Here is a 22,974-nt window from a genome sequence, read left to right as displayed (position 1 = left end):
GATTGAATTTCTAAGTCTCAAATGGAAATGGAAAGGCTCATCTTCTTCCTCCCTCAAGATTGAAGGCTCTTGGAGGGATGGATCTCTCTTTCGATTTTCAACTTCGCTACAACCATGTTGCATTTTTCTTCTGATCTACAGAAGCTGCAACCTCTATCTCCTTCTCTCTTCCAATTTGCGCGGTTGCGGGAATCATTGGTGCTTTTGAATCGTCCAAGTGTAAGGTGGTGTTGTGCGTTCAATGATGCTCAACGTATTGTTCAAGAACATGTATGGAAGTTTCCGCTTCTTCTTCATCATTTATTTGTTGTTTTTGGGTTACTATTGGTGGTGGTTTGGAGTCAGGTTGGGGATGAGAAGTGTGGTGGTGGTGGTGTGTGTGAAGAAGAAAATGATCGAAGGAGATGAAACATGTGTGGCTGTGGTGTCACACCAAATTCAACAACATGATTCTTGGTTGATGGTTCAAATCTAGGTTTTCAGCATTTCTTTGAGAAATTGGATGGAATGAGAAACAGAGGCTTCGTTAGGGACGTGAAATGCAATTAATTTTTATTAGGGGGAAAATCATAAAAAGAATATAAATAGGGGACAAATTGTGTAATTAACCCTCTTAATTTCCACACCAAACACCTTTTTTTTCTTATAGTTATTGGACTCATTTATTTTCCCAATTTACCCACCATTTGACTAATAAACCATGAACCTTAGTTTAATTATCTCTCCAGTTTTTAAAACAAAAAGCATGTGATTGTACTTTTGTCTACTAGAAAAAATTATCTAACCACGATTGATGATTTTTTTATACGAGCCGAGGAAAAAAAGGAACAAAAAGCAAGAAAAGATAGGCAGAAGCTTAGAAACTATGATCTCGTAAAGGAGGACACACTCAATGCATCCGCAATAGTAAAATACTAATGCCCTCAAGCGGAAAAGTAATGAAAATCAAATGTTCATCTTGGCACGCTCCATGTTTGGCTTAAAACCCACTATTAATGTTAACAAAATGAATATATTTAAACACTTTTTTAAACATAGTTATTTTCAACTTAAATTATGAAACAGTTTTAGCTTTTTATTTCCTTCAAATTTGTTTTTTATACGAGTTATTTTAAATATGTAATTTTAAAACATTGTTTGATATATCAGAAATAAATTGCACCAATTAGGGATTGATTTCTAAACCCTCTCACTCCAACCATATGTCTCCTAACTCTTACGGCTTGAACTATTATTCGGGGGAATGTAATTTTAAAACTAATTAATACATGTCTTAATTATTTTAGTTCCTTAACATATTTAATCAAATTAACTATTGATGAAGACGTAACATCCTTGTACTTTACTTAAATGCTTTTTTAAATGTGGCCGGACATCGTAGGATGTACGACATGCAATGCAAGGCAAATATTAAAACAGAAAGTAAGAGAAGACACAAGTCGTGTCTATGTTCTGGTACTGCACGGGTCAAGCCCTGTATATTCATGCAAACACACAAGAATCTTGACGCCACCAATTTTGCAGTCGCTGGTCATGGACCGAAGACTTGTTAACAATGGGTAAATTGCTACCAAAATTTGAAATCAAACTATTAATTTGTCACTCCAATCTTAATTTCATTCTTACTATAAATAGTACATGGACCCCAATTAGCATTACAGCAATTAATCTGCTACTGATCACGAGTTAATTGTACTTGTAGTGGCTTCAAGACATTTTCATTCTTAGAGGGAGTTTGAATCTGCAATCAGAAGCTCTCTGTAATCACCGATACGGAGAACCCGTAGCTTCTGAAGTTGAAGTTATCGTGCTTTAAATTGTGTGTTAAGGGCCAATGCAACTACGCTATTAGAATCAATTACACAATCAAACAAGCCTAAGCACTTAGCAAGTTTTCTGAAATTTTGGTTACACAATTTTTATTGCCATTAATTGTAGTAGGAAAAAATATATGGGGTCTGAGGCAAATCCAAATAGTGGAGGTGATGTACCTACTATTGTTACCAGGGTCCCTAAGCATTGGCAAAGGTTGGTGACTTTGCCTAGTGAGTTTGCTGCAAAGGTACAAGAGATGATTTTGCAGCTGAAGAAAGTGGGAAAAGATGATCCCAGAAGGGTGATTCATTCTTTGAAAGTAGCACTTGCCATTACCATAGTTTCCGCGTTTTACTATTTAAACCCTCTCTATGATGGCTTTGGTTCGTCTGGAATATGGGCTGTTTTCACTGTCGTCTTTGTCTCAGAATTCTCAGTAGGCAAGTTCTCTTTTACTATTTGCATCTCTATATTTAATCTCATCCTATGGCATATATTAAGAAGATTAAGAAAAAAATCTCATCCTATGGAATAATAGTGTTTAAGATTAGTTAGTTTGAAATTGTAATAATTAAACTCTTTACCATATGTTTCTTATGTATCAAAATTAATTTGTAAAAATGCACATTTAACTTGTGTTTTCATTATGTAATCACAAAATTTATTGAATGAAGTTATAGTGTCGGGGATATTAATTAGACAACCCCAGGTAAATCTCATTTCTTCCCCAACCTTGATAAAAAATATTATTTTAGTTATTATATTTAAATTTATTTATAAAAGGTTCTTGACTTATTTGTTATAGCTAGGTTATCATAGTCTTGGTAAAGGACAAGTATGACAAAACAAAATATACATCTATCAGTGGTTGTTTAACACATAGCAACATAAAATATCTGGCTAAAATTGAGGATAAAAACAAAGTTTTACCCTAATCAAGTTTAGTACAGTATTAAATAAGTATGTAGAATGTAGACTTGACTTCTAATTCAGAAGCAATTTGATTGCAGGAGCAACGTTGGGAAAAGGTGTAAATAGAGGTATCGCAACGCTTTCGGGTAGTGCTCTTGGGCTTGGATGTTACTACATGGTTTGTCTAATTTCAAGAGGAGATCACACTACAGTGGAACCTGTACTTCTTGGAGTCATAACTTTTCTATCAAGTAACATTTATATTAATTTGTTCAATTCAATTTCACTAGTTAGCAATTAGCATTGAGTAACTAAATAAAAACATAACCAATGCAAAATTTGGAATGATTAATTGCAGGTGCAGGAGCCACATATCTTCGTTTTTTACCTCAATTGAAGGTTAGGTATGATTATGGGTTGCTGATCTTTATCTTGACATTCAGTTTTGTATCCTTATCAAGCTACAGAGAATCCAACATACAAGAGATTGTAAAGAAAAGGATAATCACAATCCTCACAGGTTGTTTAATCTCTGTTTCGGTCTGCATTTTTGTGTGCCCAATTTGGGCTGGTGGTGATCTTCACAATCTAGTATCAAAAAATATTGAAAAACTTGGGAACTTTATTGAAGGTGAATGCAAGTCAATTAATTTAATAAATTTGATTTTGGGGTTCAAAGGCTCCAATGTGTTATAATTATGGTAATTGACAATGCATAGAAAATTATTGCAGGATTTGGAAAGGAGTATTTCACCACATCAGAGGTTGGAGAATCAAATATTAAATCCTATATGCAAGGATATAAGAGTGTACTTGATTCAAAACAAGTTGAACAAAACTTGGTGAGGAGAAGAAACTAAAATTGTCTTCTAGACTCCTCAAATTAAAATGTCATGCTTATTGATTCAAATTCTTTCAAATCTTCTTCAGGCTAACTTAGCAAAGTGGGAGCCCTGCCATGGTCGATTCAGATTTCATCATCCTTGGCAACAATATCTGAAGATTGGAAACCTGACAAGGCAATGTGCATTCCGTATTGATGCCCTCAATGGCTTCCTTAATTCTACAATGGTAAGCAATTTGAATATTCTGCAGGAGAAGTTCCCTCCCGCACAATTATAATAATTAATGTCTATGATTAATGTATAATAAGAAAATACTTATTAAATTAAAGAGTTTATGGTGATTTATTGGTAGATGCCGCAGAGAATTTGAATTCATAATTTGGCCTCTAATTTTATTTTGTGATTGACTATTCTCTTTGTGAAGTGCCATAACTATATGATGTTTAACTTATAGGCACCATTGGAAATCAGAAGCAAAATACAAGATCCATGCATGAAGATGAGCACAGAATTAGGAATGGCTTTAAAGGAACTAGCAGTTTCAATCCAAAAAATGATTCCACCATGCGCCGCAGAACCTCACATTGCAATTTCTAAGATTGCTGCAGCGAAACTCAGGTCCATGATCCAAACAGGATTGTGGGAAGGTACCAATCTATTTGAGGTTGTTCCAGTTGTGACTATGGCTTCCCTGTTGCTTGATGTGGTTTCTTGCACTGAGAGACTCGCTGAGTCAATACAAGAACTATCTAGCTTAGCAAAATTTAAGCATAAGGAAAGTAAAATTGCAGCAGAGAACTCAGAGAATCCTCATGATCAAGAGGAAGCTCCACAATCAGCTTCTTGTGACAACAGGGGTCCTCATCATGTTATTGCAATCAATCAACCTTGTACGAACTTGTCACATGATGGGAAATCCCAATTGCTTAGGAGTTAGGACTTAGGACCGCTTTTCAGGGGGAAATTATATTGTATTCTTTAATTAGTTATTTTTATCTAGTTTTCTATAAAATATAATTTTTTCATTAATTTTACTCCTCTTGCTTTTCATCCCATCACATCTCATCTCATTGACACAAATTCAAATTTACCCAATGAGCGTAAAAGTGAGTGTAAAATAATAACCATAAAACACTCATTTCTCATTTTAAAACAAATTAAATGACATTGAAAAATAAATTGAACCATTGAGGAATTGATTTCTAGATATCATTTTTAATCACACACTTCAATCCCACCCATACTCAATAAAAAAAAAAAGCTTCCCTTTTTAACCAAATTAAATACTCAATGGAAGAAAAGAAATAAACATGAGATATATATGATAAATGATGTGGTAGGAGAAGAGAGATAGTCTTAGTTAACTACTATTTTAAAAGGTGGTTTAGAGGTAAGCAATGTCATATCCTTTATAATGATTATTTTGTCAACAATTATAGTTAATGTGAGATTTCTAACATACTTCCTTAGTCCAAGGTTGGACATATGAGCTGTGAAATTTAAAGGACTTGACAACTGACAAACGAATTTAGAATAGATTCTGATATCATTAGAAAACTTTGAAGATCTAACTAACTTTCGGGATGTAATTAAACATAACTAAAATTCTAATATGGTATGAAAGTGAGAAAAAGAAGAGAGGGAGCGGTGAATCAATAAAAAACAAAAGCCCCTGTAAAGATTTGGTCAAATCCTTATTTACTTGTGTGCAACAAACCACGATTGTACTGTCTTTAAATCAATTTGCAATGGAGGCCCATAGTATTTGAGGTAAACCTATTGGACCAAATCTTTACAGGGGCAATGAACAATGACCCGTTTTGCCCAAGAAAAAAGGCCCGATGATTTTGTGGGTTGAATCTGATCCCCTGAAGGCCTGAACTCATCCGAAGTTGCTTGCTCGCTGCCTCTTTGACATGCATGCTCCAATGATTCTTATTTTGTTTCATATTGAAAATAATATTTTAAAATTGTGTACTATTCAAACTTTCTACTACTTCATTTTTTTTAGTTTATATTGTTTTTGTACCCCTAAAATCAGGATTCTTTGGTTTAGACTCCTTTAAATTATTTTTTCGAATATGGGTTATGTCCCTCTTGGTTGTCGTCACCTTCCATCATTTAGAGGAACTTCAACCAAAAACCCTTAATTTTAAAAGGCCTTAACCAAAGAATCATGATTATATAGGGACCTAAGATCATGATAAAAATTGGTTTTAGGTTCTTCTAAAATTATGGTTCTTTTGTTTAGGCCCCTCTAAAATCATGTCACGTTAGCTTCCGTTAAGTGATTCAGCACTCAATAGATGGAAGATGACGACAGAGATCAAAAGCTCAGTATTTCCAAATAAGGGCGTTCCACAAAAAAAATATTTTGATGGGCTTAAGCCAAAGAACTCTGATTTTTATTTAAGCCTTTTTTTTAATCTGTCAACAAAGTGAATCTGAGCATCCCGTTAATGTCCCTAAAAGATAACTCAAATGGTAAGAGCTGCGGAACATTTGGATTGAGGAGCGGAAGGTCCGAGAATCAATCCCTAGTGAGTGTAATTTATCTTTCTGATATACCAAAAAAAAAAATCTTCTCGTGAATTAATACAAGGTAGACACACTTAGTGCTTGTTTGGTATGTGTCATATATAAAGTTTTGTGTGATATTTCTTTCTCTCTTTTCCATTATATTTTTACTCCCAACACACCAACCATCACCATTGCCTCCACCACCTTGCACCACTGCTATTACCACTACCGCCACAACCACTAACTGTCGCCGCCACCCACCCCACCAACATCACCACTGTAAGACCCAAGTTTTAAGCTTAGAATAAGTGGAAGAGATTTCCATTTACGATTAGGTTTGACGTATCGTGAAGGGAAAACCTGAACAAGAGTTTATCGAATGGAATAAATTTATGAAGGAGAAAGTTCAGGAAAAGTCAAAGGATTGTATCGAAGTCGATTTAAGTTATAGCACGACTAATATTCGTTTTAAAACCTAGGACAAGAACCTTAGGAAATCAAACTGTGTTCCACCCTTGGAACACTGTAGGAATTTAGTCCAAAAATCTTCAGAGAAATGTTAGAACTTCTCTTTTTCCATATATCACAATCGTTTCGAGGCGAAACTCTAGAATCTATGAACGTCCGATTCCAATCATCGGAAGTTTGCCGAAACCAAAACCCTAGAATCACCCGACGATGAAGACTTTTTCTATTCAGAGCTTCAAATGAAGATTCTACACGCGTACACCCATTTCTCTCGATGATTTCAATCTTTCTTCAGAAGGAAGTTTTCTATTCCGACATCCGATGCAAAAAGCAACTTATCGGGTAAAATAGTTTTACACCGACTTTGCATTAGTTACCAAAAATACAAGGAAACCTTTTCTTAGTTTTGGATTTATGTCGCCAAAACCTATCTTAGAATTCATGGAGAATGAAGCCGGAAAAATCAGATTCGCGAAACTTTCATTTTCCCGCGTTTTGCCAACCTCAATATATAGCATTAAAAACAAGCCTCGAAAACCAAAAATCATACCGATATTTCTTTGAAGAATTAGAAGATTCAGAGGGGAGAATATCGTGTCTAGAATACCTTGGAATCAGTAGGAAGAATCGGAAATCACTCTCATATTTTTATCTTAACTCTATGAGCTAAATCCTCCGATATCTAAACAAATCTGTACCGGTTTACAAAATATCTTCTCAAAAATATCTTCACAAAAATATCTTCTCAAAATATCTTTGATAAATATCTATCCATCCTTATCCAATCTTTACAAAATATCTTCCATTTCATTCCCTATATATATATGTTGAAGCTTGAAACAAAAACCTCACAAAACACAAAAACTCACCCATTTTCTCTCTTGAAGCCGCGAGTTTGCTAGGAGGAGGAGGAGAAGAGATTTTGTTCATTTCTTGCTGGATCGTCGATTAAACAGTTGCTACTTCAAGGTTTCGAGGTATAGTCGCTTTTCCTTACCTTTGATCGTCTTTTTCCATAGCTTTTCTCTATGTCCTTCTGTGCTCATAGTTTTGAGATTTTTGCAAAACTATCTTGAATACTTCATTTTTGATTCTAAACATCTTCCTTACGTGCCCAAGAGCACTTCTGTCGGATTAGTTTTTCCGTTATGTCGCCGGAACTCCGCCGGAATCAATTTCTGCTTAAAATACCCATTTTTAAGCAAAGTCTCAACCTTTGGGCTGGAAACTATCGCCTTAGCTTAGTGCTAGTAGGATTAGTCGTCATAATCGTCGTTAGTATCAACCCCATCTAATTTGTTTTTCGAAACTCTGATTTTGAAATTCTGAGCTGAAAATAATGACCAAAATACCCCTGCGACAGTTTTCGATTCGATATTTTTTATGAGAGTTTCCTTGGCCTAGATATCGCCTAAGAATACCTAGGAATCGATTTAGATCGAAGAAAAAGTTCGGAAACCCTATTTTACATAGTGGCCGAAACCTATTGCTTAGAGTACCGTGTCTAAAAATAATTTTTGGGTCTCTATGACCTGAGCCATTGCGTAGCTCTTCCGATTGTCGAAATTTTGGCGCTGGTTTCGTGTCATTCCGAGTTCTGTAGCTCGAGTTATGCTCGTTTTAGCGAACGAGGTTATGTCGTCTATTCATGCTTAAAAATTGTACTCTGAAGCTTCTTAAGCTTTGTCTAAACGCTAGTTAGTGTTATATTGACCGAATTGACTTGTTTTGATTGACCTTCGCTTCGTTTGCTCGAAGATTCGTTTGGAGGAACACTTGGAGCAGGAAAAGAGGATTGTGAAGGAGCCTTGCTTGAACACACTGGACGAGTTCGAGGTTAGGGCAACTTACTTGCTAGCTAATGCTTTGTAGGCGTCGATAAATTCGACTTGAATTATTGTTTATGCATATGAATTGTCTGGATTGAAAATGTTTTCTGAAAGCTTCGGCCGACATGGGAGATTAGGATTTATCGCATTGATATGTTGATAATTGACTCGCATGCTTAATTGTTAAATGGTTAACTATAGGCTATGTGATTATTTGTTCACATGATATTTGGATTATATTGATTATAATGTGTCTTTCTATTACGCACTTGAATTGCTGACTATATTGAATATACCGTGCAATTGTGCGAATGAGTGAGGAACGTCAAGATAGTGGATAACGGGTAGTTATGCCAGACTCCTGACGAGTTTTTAGATAAAGTTTGATGGGACGGACCGAGGTTCGTACCCTATTATTGTTTTATGGATCGAGACCTTCTCAAAGGAAAATTGAGTTTGAAAATGATATTGGAAAAACCCCATTTGAATTCACGTAAGAACTTGGGTTGTTCTGTCTAAGGCAAGAAGGGCTTTTAATGAGGCATTGTGCCCGGCCAGCTTACCTGGGAACTTCTCGGGCCATTACTTGGGTGATGATGGACCTTTTGTTTTGAGACCTTCTCCAGGGAATCATTGGAATTATGGGATCTTTGAAACTAATAGGATTAGAGACAAAACTTAAACAATTTCATAATGAACCTCCATAATGTATTAAACAACCTCAAAACCCTTAATATAATGATAAAAGACTCAGACGAAAGTTTAGGGCTTGAACATTAAGTTTTGAAAATGAGAAGTGTCGTCGGATCCAGGTTTCTAGGGAAACCATTGTGCGTTGGCACTTTGCTCGATGAGCAAGTTTTATTGGTTGGCCAATCCAAGGGATAAGCCGGGGAACTAGTCAGTTCTGAGTATGTTGATACTCTTTTGCTCGTTGAGCAGTTTGTTTGGTCATCGAGATGGTGAGCCATGGTAAGTTGAAAGGTCACTGAGTGCGAGCTGCATTCTTTTGCTCGTTGAGCAGTTTGGTTGGCCATCGAGACGGTGAGCCCAAGTGACTAGGAAAGTTACCAAATTCGATTAGCACTTCTTTGTTTACCTTAGGGTATTGTAGAGACAATGTACTTTAGCTAGACTCGCGTACCTTGGTGAGGACGATTCGTGGTTTGGCTAACCATATTGCATTCATGCATACATTTCTTGGAAAGTGTGCTGCTTTCCGAAGGACGATCTCAGATCGGACTTCATCGGAGCGAGATGCTTCACAGGAGCGTGCAGCTTCATAGGAGCGAGATGCTTCACAGGAGTGTGCTGCTTCACAGGAGCGTGCAGCTTCATAGGAGCGAGATGCTTCACAGGAGTGTGCTGCTTCACAGGAGCGAGATGCTTCATAAAAGCGAGATGCTTTATAGGAGCGAGATGCTTCATAAAAGCGAGACGCTTTAGCGGAGCGAGATGCTTCGGGTCATCGTGAGGGTGACATTTTATCCGGATCATATTTTGAGCATGACATTGCATTGGCATACCATATTTTAATTATATTCGTTGATATATTTCTTATCGAGTTTTTGAGATATAACTTATTGAACTGTTGAGATATTGAATATTGAATTTAGAAATCTGATAACATGTTATGTATATACCTTAGGGTAGACGATACAGAACTTATATGGATATATACAACCTATATATATATACCCCTTTATTCATCACATGTTGCTTGTATTATCTATTATATTCTGTGAGTTGACCCTAGCGCCTTGACTTTGTGTGTATGGTTGTGTTTGGGCGGTCGGCCTGCTGCCAGACGTCCAACAGCTGATTCAAGATGGATCGTCGTTCGGGGAGGATCCGGAGCGCAATGACTATTACTGAGCCTTTGACGTGGACCCGGACTTCATGCATGATTGGATGAGGGTCGATGTTAGGAGTGTATTATATGGGGGGATTGTTTTCACAGCTCTGATTGTCATTTCCCGTTTTGGGGCTGACTTATCTCCTTGAAAACTGTATTCATAAAACTCATGGCTCTGACCATGGGATGCACTTATTCGCCTGCGGGCACTATCCCCAATTACTTTATGTTTATTATCTTTGGGTTGAGTCTTCATTATGTTAAGTCTTCTATTTGAAAAGAAAACGAAAAAAAAATATTTACGCATTTTCCGCACTATTGATTTAAAGTCACTAAAGTGACACCACCGAAATCGGGGTGTTACAACCACCATTCTCCACCAAATGTAATCGTATTTATTTACCCTATATGATAAGTTATATATGTTGAGAATTCAAGTGCGGAGTTGGAGTCCCACATTGGTTAAGTATGGGTGAGGAGAAGACTTTATAAGAGATGTGACCCATAAACCTAATGCCTTAAGGTTTTGGGTTAAGATGTGTGGCGTTGATATCTCTTGGTGTCTTGCTCCTCGGCCCATGGGCTTCCCTGTCTCCCCCAACAAGTGGTATCAGAGCCGATGGTTGGTGTAGTCATGGTTACGACTCCTTGTGTCGAAAGTCTTCCTAGCGGTGTGGCTAGGCGGCGGGTTCCGTTGACGCGGTGAAGCGAACGGCGGTGCAAGGGTGGATATGCTTCCGCGGAGGGGAGTCATGATAATGTGGAGGTGACTCGCACTTGAGGGAGAGATTGTTGAGAATTCAAGTGCGGAGTTGGAGTCTCACATTGGTTAAGTATGGGTGAGGAGAAGACTTTATAAGAGATGTGACCCATAAACCTAATGCCTTAAGGTTTTGGGTTAAGATGTGGCGTCGAGATCTCTTGGTGTCTTGCTCCTCGGCCCATGGGCTCCCCTGTCTCCCCCAACAATATACAGTATAATCAATGGTATATGATATTAATTTTTTATTAAATCTTATCTAAATATAAAATCATCAAATTTTATACTATACAACATAATATTATTAAATTTGTTTCCGCGTCTACTTTTGCGTGTTTCCATTATTCATTATTTCATACTTGCTTGGTACCTTGGTGCTTCATTATACGATGAAGTACGTACTTTTAATTGTAACGAACTAGTGTGTTTTACCCACGCGTTGCACGAGAAATATGTCTATTGTATTTGATACATTAATTAATACTTTGATTATTAAAAATATATTAAACAACGAATGAAATAGAAAAGTCAGAATTGATGAGTAAAGTGGACATAAAAACTTCTCTTCTAAGCCCGATTGAGACCAAGAGGAACTCGTTTCACATTCTTTGTAAATATGAAGACGATAACACAAATCATAGATATAAGGAATTATCAACATATTAATCTTAAAAAAAAATTAATGTGATAGTAGCACAAATCAGGATTGTGTAAGATATATCATAAAGTATAACATTATTGTGTTTATTCCAACTAAGTAGGGATGACAATGGGTAGGTACTATAGTACCATCTCCATACCCGCGTTTTTAAAAATTACATGTACCCGTCTCCATACTCACGTGGGTAGCAACTCGAAGCTCTCCACCTTTAGACAATTCAATGTCATTATAGGAAGCTATCCATCTTTGCCAAAATCTAAATCTATGGATTACAATGGGTCTCAAAATCATAGGGTACCCGCAAAAAATATCAACTATGGGTAGGGTAAAAAACCGCTAAATGGGTATGAGGTTGAGTATAGATAATTACCCGCAAAAAATAGAGGGTATGGGTGCGGGTATGGGTACTATAGTACCCAACCGGCCCATATCCGCACACACATGTTATCATTATTATTATTATTATTATTATTATTATTATTATTATTATTATTATTATTATTACTATTATTATTATTATTATTATTATTTGGGAATATATTAACAAATTAACTTAAGCTATAGCTTTCAAACTCACTCTTTTTTAAAAAAAAGTTTGGGATATATTAATTAATACTCTAAAAATAAATAATAAATAAATTAAGATAAAATCAAGAAATAAACCACCTAAATCCTAATCAAATCTAAAATTTAAAAATGTATTTTTTTACTCTAAAAATAAATTAAGATAAAATCAAGAAATAAACAACATAAATCCTAATCAAATCTAAAATTTTAAAATGTATTTTTTTATGAGAATTAATCTGAGAATGACACGTGTTATTTTTTTTTCCAATTAGTGAATATTCTGCACCCTAGAAGATTTTCTTTTCCTCAATCCTTTTGCTTTTGATTAAGAAGATAAAAGCAGGAATCCTTAAAGCATATGACATCTTACAATTAGTTGAAGAACAAAATCAATTCATGAAGAAGATTGAAACAGAAACCCAAAATGAAGTCTTGAAGAACAAAATACCCTCTTTCACCAATTTGAAAGGACTGTGGTGAAAGAATTGTATTTAGTGTATTTGTGAATCTTGGGGTAGAGCCCTTGTGAAACAAAAAATCAAAGGAACATTTCAGTCAAGAGAAACAAAAAATGATGTATTGCCCCATATGTGCGCACCCCAGCAAATTATCTATATATGTAAGAAAAAAACAAAATAATTCTCTCACCCAAAATAATTGTGGTTACTTCACCAATAAACTTATACTAACAATCAATTTAAATTGAACTTAAGGAAATATATAGAGTAAAGTAAGATAAGTCACTCAATTGGCATACTAAAACATGAGTATATGCAAAACTAATGAGTTTGAGGAAAACATGAACCAACCTTAAGAATGAGCTAACCATACTCATGAAGATTAAATGTGAGCTCTTCATATGCTTTCATCAATTTGACTGACCTGTGCATCATTAAAAAAAAAATTAGTAAGTTGTGCATCATTCACATACAGTGCAAATAGTATGCTTATACACACAGCTCAAACATGATGAATAAAAACGTGTAAAATTTGAGAAATGAATATAAATTCAGGCTATCCTAAGTTTCGTAAATTTCTATAAATTATACCAAAATCTGGTTTAGAATGGCTTCAAACGCATGGATTTCTACAAACTATACTAAAATCTGGTTTAAAAAAATAAAAAAGCGGAAGTAGAACAATAGAAAAAACATTACGTCTTCAACAATGATTCGTTAAAGGGTCTATGCAAAAATTTGTAAACTTTTGGATCAAAACACACAAAATATGTGAAATTTAAGAATCCAGGATTGAATTACGAACAAAGGATAAACTGAAATAGCACAAACCATCAATCACAACATGATAAACTCTTCTTCACGTAACATCATCTTACGGCATACCTCTGTCGTGATCGCGACATGTGGCAGAGGTAGAAATAGCAGCTATCAAATCTCTGCGTGTCCATGGTAGCTTTGTGGACCCTCATCACCAAATCAACTCCCTTTTCTTAGAATTAGCATTAAATAAATAATAAGATAAATTAAGATAAAATCAAGAAATAAACAACCTAAATCCTAATCAAATCTAAACTTTGAAAAGGTACTAAATAAAGATAGATAAAAACTACCAAAATCTAGCAAATCACAATAAAAAACTCATAAAATCCTGAATTAAATAAAAATATGAAAATTCAATAAAAATACCATAAAAATTCATTTATACTCTAAATGTAACTCAAAAATAAAATAAAATATTTCATGAAATTAAAATTAAATAAATAATAAATAAGGATAGATAAAAACTATCAAAATCTAGCAAATCACAATAAAAACTCATAAAATCCTGCATTAATTAAAAATTCGAAAATTCAATAAAAATTAATTATTATACTCTATAAATAAATGTAAAATAAAATAAAATATTTCCTGGAAGTAAAATTAAATAAATAATAAGATAAAATTAAGAAATAAACAACCTAAATTCTAATCAAATCTAAAATTTAAAAAGGTACTAAATAAAGATAGATAAAAACTACCAAGTCTAGCAAATCACAATAAAAACTCATAAAATCCTGAATTAATTAAAAATCTGAAAATTTAAGAAAATTTAATTAATATACTCTAAAATTGAATCTAAAATAAAATAAAGTATTTTCTGGATTTAAAATAAATGATAAGATAAATTAAAATAAAATTAAGAAATTAACAACCTAAATCTCAATCAAATCTAATATTAAAAATGTATTAAATAAAGATAGATAAAAACTAACAAAATCTAGCAAATCACAATAAAAACTCATAAAATCCCGAATTAATAAAAAGTTCGAAAATTCAATAAAAATTAATCAATTTATTCTAAAAATAAATTTAAAATAAATTAAAAGACCAAATCTTATCTTTTAAAATAATATCAATCGATTATTTTAGAATATATAAAATTAAAACATATATCAATTGAAAATTATATCTTCTAAAATAATATCAATTAATTAGGTTAGAATATATAAAATTAAAATATATATCAATTGAAAATTATATCCTCTAACAAATTGACACGTGAAATAATTTTTATGAGAATTAATCTAGGAGCGACACGTCACTAACTTGGCCTGTGGGAGCGACACGTCATGCTAGAAGTTGTTCTTTTCTAATATATATAGATATAGATGAGATGACTGAATTAAAGTATAATATTAAAAGTTAAAATATTTATAAGTATAATACAATATATGCTTGTTACTTTTTTTTTGGTGCAATATATGTTTGTAACTTGAGTAAATGAGTAGCAGTATTTCTACACTAAAAAGAAACAATGGAAAATAAAAGACAGCAAAGACATGTTTGGTCGTCCCACGTGCAATTATGCTTCATCTTCACAATCACTTCTAAGTCCCTTTCTCCTTCTAATCGACTGTACGGTAATACAGAAATTCGGGGATCCTAAAGTTTTTCCAATATTTGTATATTTTAATTTAATTTTTATATTATTGCTCTTTTTTCTTTGCAATAAGCTATTTTGAATGTAGTTTATATTATTGCTATTTATTTTTTCAATTTCAAAAAGGATTGATGCGCATGTAAATAGTAAAAAATAGGATTAACGGTTAAATTAGCCTATAATTTTATAAGTGAGTTTGATTTATTTTATTCCATTAACGGAAAAATGATGCATAGCAGAGGTTAAAAATAGTCATGAATTATAAAATGACCGCTACTAAACGTTATTTTTCAGGTGATAAATCAAATTCATTTATAAAATTGAAAACTAATTTAACTATTAACTCTGAAAGGAAATTTACTCATATATGCAACTATATAAAAGTAATAAATCACTTTAAGTCAGTCTTTTTAGACCTTCTTTAAATTCGTTCTCAACAAATTTTAAAATTTTATTAAATTAACTAAGACAATAATGGATTCAAATGATAATTTAATTAAATAATTTTCATATATGAATAATTAAAAAGTACATTTTTATTTGTACATTTTTCAGAATGATAATTATTTTAAAACAAAGACTTAATTCCTTTTTTCCGAATGCAAAAAGGACAATGTAAATATATTAAAAAAAGTAAGGGTTAATATAAGAATAAATTTAATAAATTATGTGATATATAAGTTTAAAAAATAAGTTTTAGAAAAAAGTACAAACACTCTTTATACACTTTATTTTTGTTTTTATTTCTCACTTTTTATCACATCATATCATATCTATAAGAAGTGTAAATATGCTAGACCAGACTTTGCGGGATCCAAATTAAACCTGACCTTCACTCTAATTTCATGGCTCAAGTCTTGTCTGTTACTTACTATAGACAAAATTTTAAGACTGATGTACTTTTTTTGTTAGAAGCATATTTGATAGAAAATATCCTGTTAAAGACTGGGAGACCAACATGCTACATATTGTTGCATTTTCATTTATTTAAATTATTGATAAAAATAATATTATGTAAACATGTTGGCCTATCAAATAAGTTTTTATTTATAGCTTGAGCCAATCCTTTTTACTTAATCACACTTTTTAAAAAGCATAGAACTTGACTTTTTTGATAAACGAGCTTCGTCGCAGGCCCTTTTGGGTTGCCTAACCTACATCCACCTATAGTGTATTTGGTCTCAATTCTTAAATGTGGTCTGAGCTCCAAACGTGGATCCGGATAAATTCTCAAAATTGGTTTCCAAACATCTTCAAAACGATGGATCGTAAATGGTTTTCATAACTGAATTATAGTACAAGCACACAAAATCGGATCAGTCAGATGGAGAAGCTAACCCAAGAGAATTTGATCCGAATTTGACAGAATTTACCTGGGTTAGCTTCTCCATTTTGTGTGTTTGTACTATAACTCAGTTACAAAAATCAATTATGGGTATATGTATCCAAACATAAATCACAACACTTTAACTCACGTTACCAAACCCAATTTTGATCAGATCCAATTCTGTTAACGTTGATCCGAACACAAACTATATGAATCTCTCTACTTATTTCTCTTCTCTACTCTCTTTTATTTATCTATCTTTAATTTCTCTACCAAACAAAACTTTGAAGAGATGAAAATCAAAATATGACATCGACAAGCAGGCTGTTTGCATCAAATCAATTTTCCAACAATAAAAGTATATTTTGTGAATGGAAAATGCATGTAGCTAGAATTTTGAACTGTCCGAAATAAAGGCAAACCTTGGTAGTAATATGAAAATGGCCGAATAGGATGATCTATCATTAATTCTCTTAGGTGTAAGCTAGTGACCGAGTGCACATGGCAAACCCTTTAATTAATGTTTCTACTGTCCATCAGAACATTGAGCCGGTTAATTTAATAATAGTAATAGATAATAGTTTCCCTTTAACTAGGTGCTTTTTAATGTTTATGCTATAGAGAATTATGATGATTAACCATGGGCGAACCACTTAAACCTTGGTAAGATTGAGCTTACAAACTCTAGTTATATGTCTTGAGTGAATATATTAATTAATAATCAAAAACTAAAATGAAATGAAGAAATGAAATTACAAAGATTTATTAAATTTAGTAAAATAATATAACGTTTCCGAAAGTGGGTGATATTTCAGTACATAAGAACTATATAATAATAAATGTAGAGACAAAGTATTAAACAAATGCAAGTTAATATGCATCCCACCCTTCCCCCCTAATCATTGTTAGTATGTCCTAATTAGTACTATCGATTTATAAAAAAATGGAACATTGGTGCCAGCATGAAATGATGGAAGTACGTAGAATTTCAGAGGGGAGGGAAGGAGGGAGGAACACAAATCCCCCCATGTGAGTGTGATTTGGGGACAAAGCAAGTAAAGCTGGACGCGCTTACACATGGGGGAGAGAGAGAGATGAAGGACATGATTCTTACAGTCTTTTTATCCTCACAGCTCATGCATCTCCTGATATACTAAATTTCACTATTTCCATTATCCAGTGAGATATTAAAAAGGAGGAGACATATATAAGAGATAGGAAAACAAAAGATATATAAAAACAGAAATTGAATGAATATGAAATAGAATTAAAAAGATGAGTGTGATATATATTCAAAACTCTAAATTAATCTATACCCTAGAGATCTTATATGAAAACGAACCACGGGAAAAAAGTACTATAATATGATTCCACAATGCCGGTTTTTTTATAGTTTATACCTAATACACTTACCACAAACTAATTCCCAAATACTCAATTGAATTAACGATCAAAACCCGTTTCCATACTAAAAGGAGAATATTTCTTATTCATTTAGGTAAAGTTCAAATTTCATTAATAAGAAATACCAAACCAAGCTACATCAAGATGAAAGGCAAGACATACTCCAACAAAATTACACTAGGAAAAGAATATTAGCTAAATTTGCTAGGTGATAAGCATCACTGTTCTGATGTCTGTAAATGTGAGTTTAGAGAAACAATTTTCAACTCTTATGCTAAAAGAGGACAATCGTCTACAATTTACAACAACTCTGGGGAAGAGATCCCTTGCTTAAAAATCATTGGCAAAGATGAGTGAATCTGTCTCAATCTGGAGTCTTGAGAAAGAATCACATACAACCAATTCATCAAGAGCTAATAAAGGCCAACACCTCTGCAATAGCAACATTAGATAATTTTTATTCTCACCCCTTCAATCTAGTTCCACCTTCCTTAAACATATAAAATATGAAAACACCCTTAAATTTTTTATCGATCGCACCTTGTAACTGCGTAGGCTATACGCACTTTTTAACTGCGTAGCCTACGCACTTCAACGTTACCTACGCACTTCATAGTGCATATGCTACACACTTCAAAGTGTACGTGTAGTTACACCGGCCACTTTGACTGTAACTGATGCACATTCTGAAACTTTCAATTTCCCAAACTTCCAATTTCCAAATAAAGCACACGTTACACACTAATTTGACCGTTAATTACTATGTTAATTCGTTAATTCCTATGGCAATTCAGATTCTATAAATTGTCCTTCAAACTAAGTTACCTACGCACTTCAAAGTGCGTAGTTACACCAGCCACTTTGACTGTAACTGATGCACATTCTGAAACTTTCAATTTCCCAAACTCCCAATTTCCAATTAAAGCACACGTTACACACTAATTTGATCGTTAATTATTATGTTAATTCGTTAATTCCTATGGCAATTCAGATTCTATAAATAGCCCCCTTCTCACTTACTAATTTTTACAATTCTTCATCCACTCATTCTCCATTTCTCCCTTTCTTCATTCTTCCTTCTGATCAACCAACGCAACAATAGCACCCTCCCGGGTGAGACTAGTAAGAGTAAAGATATCCCATGTGACAGGGATATGCAGCAATGACGTCGTCGAGGGTAATAATCATCTCACCAAAAGGAAAATGAAAAGACGACATCTCAGGATGCCACCTCTCTACGAATGTCGTCAACATGGCGCTGTCAACGGTCAGAACATTGTATGTCAGTAGAGACTCAATACCGGCATTGCGACCCGTTTGCTTGATATGATCACTGTCGTACATTGGTGTCCCGTGTAGATGTCTGCCATAGTAGTAAAATTTGATGATGCTCCAACATTGCTCACGTTCTGGGTCAATGTAATGCTTCCATATCTGATAGGCAACATGAGTTTTATAACTTGTCAGCGCTGACAAGTCAAAAGGCCCCCCTTGGTAGTAAGCCTCATTCTCCTCCTCCTCCTCCACCTACTTTTCCTCCTCCGAATCTTCGGTCTCATCATCATCATCAATATATTTCTCCTCATGCTCTTGCACAACATGTAGTACCTCTTCTCTTTCAAGCTCATTAGTCACCAGCCCACATGCACAGTTTTCTTCTTCTCGCCTTTTGTGTTCCGACATCGTGGGATGAATATGTGAGGGGGAAACCACGACTGATTGATTATCACAGAGTGGACGCCTTCGATTCAGATTCTTTGTACTTGCCATTTATATCAAACAATAGGATCAAGTTTATTTCACTTCCTGTTAACACACACTTTAGAGTGCGTTACCTTCCTACCTTAAAGTGTGTAGGCCACACACTTTAAAGTGCGGAGGTCACACACTTTAAACTCCATAGGCCATGCACTTTAAAGTGCGAAGATAACACACTATAAAGTGCGTATTTGATGCAGTTTAAACTGCGCAGGTATCGCTTTCGAAAGTGCGAACAAAAAAACCAGAAGATGATAAAGTTAACCGTTTTCACGCGAAATCGAGAAAGAATGCAAGGGTCGTGAGTGCGGCAGTGCGACCTCTAGGTCAGGGAAATGCAGAAGTTATTTTTTTAAAGGGGTATTTAAGTATTTTTACACTTTTAACGGGAGTGGAACTAGATGATAGGGGTGTGAATAACAATTACCCAACATTAGCATACATTTTAACCTTATGTGAGACTGCCATGAGCATAGAACCTAATGATCTCTAATCAAGCAACCGTGACTCAACCATCCTTGCTTGATGCTAGCATCCACATTATGATTTATAGTTCCAAATGAAGGTAGTTACCAAGATTTTGCTCTCTGAGCTTCCTTACAAACTGAGCCTGAAAATTGCTTTGCCAAAACTCCTTATCAAATTATATAGCAGTCCACACTTGTGATAGGATCAAGTGTTCTATTATTGAAGCAATAGTCATTCCTAATTTCCCAAATTGACTACAAAACATGGGACGATGTCGTTCCAGCAACAAATGAATCCTGACAGGAGAGACTATAATCAACGCTAGGATAATTTTTTGGGCTAAGTTTAAAGAAACAAAAGGTTGTCGCGTCTATGGCCCCAAAAAATTGCACAGGGTTGTACAAAATGTCCAGCTGTTCTTGGGGTCGGAGTTTCTTATAAAGGGATCGATAAATGAGGGTTAGGTGCAGTTCACAAGAATCTGGTACCACATGATTACCTCACAGAGCGGGTCTTCTGTGTTAGAAAGAGCTCCTCTTGAGGGTCGTTTGGCGCCGTTTGGTTCTAGCTTAAGATGGCTTCTCACTCTGAGATTCTTTCTTAGTAGTGTCTGACCCGTTTGAGTTGTTGGATCCCGACTCAGAGCTCGGTGATGATAACTTGTCACTCCTTGATCATCCTCGGGAGCCTATCTTTCTGGATGTCCTTAGGGATCCATGTTGATGATAATTTGTTGGATGAGGTCGACGGTTTCTCAGGACGTCCCACAAGGGGTTCGTCTCGTGGTGTATGCGGGTTGGCTTGTTGGTTAGGTAACCCAAGTGGTGGAGCGATGGCTCGGGTCTCACTCGTCTCGCATTCTTGAACGTATCCAACGGGGGTGGAATGAAGTTTTACTATTCGTCGTGTTTCGGCCAAGATCATGGTGATAGGAAGTTCTACCGATTCCCACTGACGACACCAGTTGATCGGGATGAAACTAGTTAACCAGATCACCCAGACGATTGTTGAGGGGTGAGGGACGATAGAAGGAGATGTTATGTGTAAGACCCAAGTTTTTAAGCTTAGAATAAGTGGAAGAGATTTCCATTCACGATTAGGGTTGATGGATCGTGAAGGAAAACCTGAACAAGAGTTTATCGGAAGGAATAAATTGGTGAAGGAGAAAGTTCAGGAAAAGTCTGAGGATCGTATCGAAGTCGATATCAGTTATAGCACGATCGTTATACGCTTAAACCTAGGGCAGAAACCCTAGTAAATAGCTGGTTTACGCTTAAAGTCACGATGGAAACTAATTCCAAAAATCTTCAGAGAAATGTTAGAATTCCTCTTAATCCATATATCACAATCGTTTCGAGGCGAAACCCTAGAATCTACGAACGTCCGATTCCAATCCTCGGAAGTTTGCCGAAACTAAAACCCTGATAGTTCAAGAACCCTAGAATCAACCGACGATGAAGACTTTTTCTATTCGGAACTTCAGATGAAGATTCTACACGCGTACACCCATTTCTCTTGATGATTTCAATCTTTCTTCAGAAGAAAGTTTTCTATTCCGACATTCGATGCAAAAAGTAACTTATCGGGTAAAATAGTTTTACACCGACTTTGCATTAGTCGCCTAAAATACAAGGGAACCTCTTTTTAGTTTTGGAATTCTTTCACCAAAACGTATCTTAGAATTCACGGAGAATGAAGCCGGAAAAATCAGAATCGCGAAACTTTCATTTTCCCGCGTTTTTCCACCCTCTATATAACAAGCCTCGAAAACCAAAAATCATGCTGATATTTCTTTGAAGAATTAGAAGATTCAGCGGGGTGAATATCGTGTCTAAAATACGTTGGAATCAGTAGGAAGAAATCGGGATCGCTTTTATATTTTTATCTTAACTCTATGAGTTAAATCCTCCGATATCTAAACAAAACTGTACCGGTTTACAAAATATCTATTCGTTCTTATCCAATTTCTGATAAATATCTATTCAACCTTATCCAATCTTTGATAAATATCTGTTCATACTTATCCAATCTTGATAAATATCTATTCATACTTATCCAATCTTGATAAATATCTATTCATACTTATCCGATCTTTGATAAATATCTTCCATTTCATTCCCTATAAATATGTGAAGCTTGAAACAAAAACCTCACAAACACACACACACACAACCCGCGGCTTGGAGAGAAGAGGAAGGAGGAGAGTTTTTCGCCGATTCTTGTCTGATCGTTCCATAGTTTGTTGCTACACGTAGGTCTCAAGGTACTGATGCTAATCTTTTCTTCTGATCGTAACTTCTGTAGCTTTTCTCTATGTTTTTCTATGCTCTAAGTTTTGAGTTTTTGGCAAAACTATCCAAATACCTTCATCTTTCTATCTAAACTTATTCCCTGCGTGCCCCTGAGCATGTTTAGCGGATTACATTTTGCTGATTCTCGCCGAATTGCTGCCGAGTTTCAATTCTGCTCATAATACCCATTTTTGGCTAAAGTTCCAACCTTTGGGCTTAAAACCCTCGACTGAGCTTAGCGTTATTAAGATTAGTCGTCATAATCGTCGTTAGTATCAACCCCATCTAATTTGTTTTTCGAAATTCTGATTTTGAGTTTCCGAGCTAAAAATATTGACCAAAATACCCCTGCGACAGTTTTCGATTCGATAATTTTTCTGAGAGTTTCCTTGGCCTAGATATCGCCTAAGAATACCTAGGAATCGATTTGGATCGAAGAAAAAGTTCGGAAACCCTATTTTACATAGTGGCCGAAACCTATTGCTTAGGGTACCGTGTTCAAAGATAATTTTTGGGTCTCTATGACCTGAGCCATTGCGTAGCTCTTTCGATTGTCGAAATTTTGGCGCTGGTTTCGTGTCATTCCGAGTTCTGTAGCTCGAGTTATGCTCGTT

General features: G+C 34.9%; 1 protein-coding gene across 1 annotated transcript; it reads left to right on the top strand.

Annotated features, from left to right (window-relative positions):
* The first annotated feature begins 1,912 nt into the window (after positions 1-1,912).
* LOC130742370 (aluminum-activated malate transporter 2-like) lies at positions 1,913-4,510 on the top strand. Its single transcript, XM_057594472.1, has 6 exons — positions 1,913-2,255; positions 2,826-2,978; positions 3,086-3,358; positions 3,460-3,569; positions 3,658-3,798; positions 4,027-4,510. The coding sequence occupies exons 1-6, from the start codon at positions 1,952-1,954 to the stop codon at positions 4,507-4,509; spliced, it is 1,464 nt and encodes a 487-aa protein (XP_057450455.1). The 5' UTR covers positions 1,913-1,951; the 3' UTR covers position 4,510.
* The last annotated feature ends 18,464 nt before the right edge of the window (positions 4,511-22,974 follow it).

This window comes from Lotus japonicus, chromosome 3, assembly GCF_012489685.1.
Source record: "Lotus japonicus ecotype B-129 chromosome 3, LjGifu_v1.2".
NCBI classification, from domain to species: Eukaryota; Viridiplantae; Streptophyta; class Magnoliopsida; order Fabales; family Fabaceae; genus Lotus; species Lotus japonicus.
The sequence above is the reverse complement of the archived record's forward strand: the minus strand, read 5'-3'. Positions and strand labels throughout refer to the sequence as shown.

Coding starts and splice junctions, on each gene's coding strand:
- LOC130742370 (XM_057594472.1), top strand. CDS start 1,952: ATGGGGTCTGAGGCAAATCCAAATAGTGGAGGTGATGTACCTACTATT. Junction 2,979..3,085: donor AGTCATAACTTTTCTATCAA/GTAACATTTATA, acceptor GATTAATTGCAG/GTGCAGGAGCCACATATCTT. Junction 3,359..3,459: donor ACTTGGGAACTTTATTGAAG/GTGAATGCAAGT, acceptor AAATTATTGCAG/GATTTGGAAAGGAGTATTTC.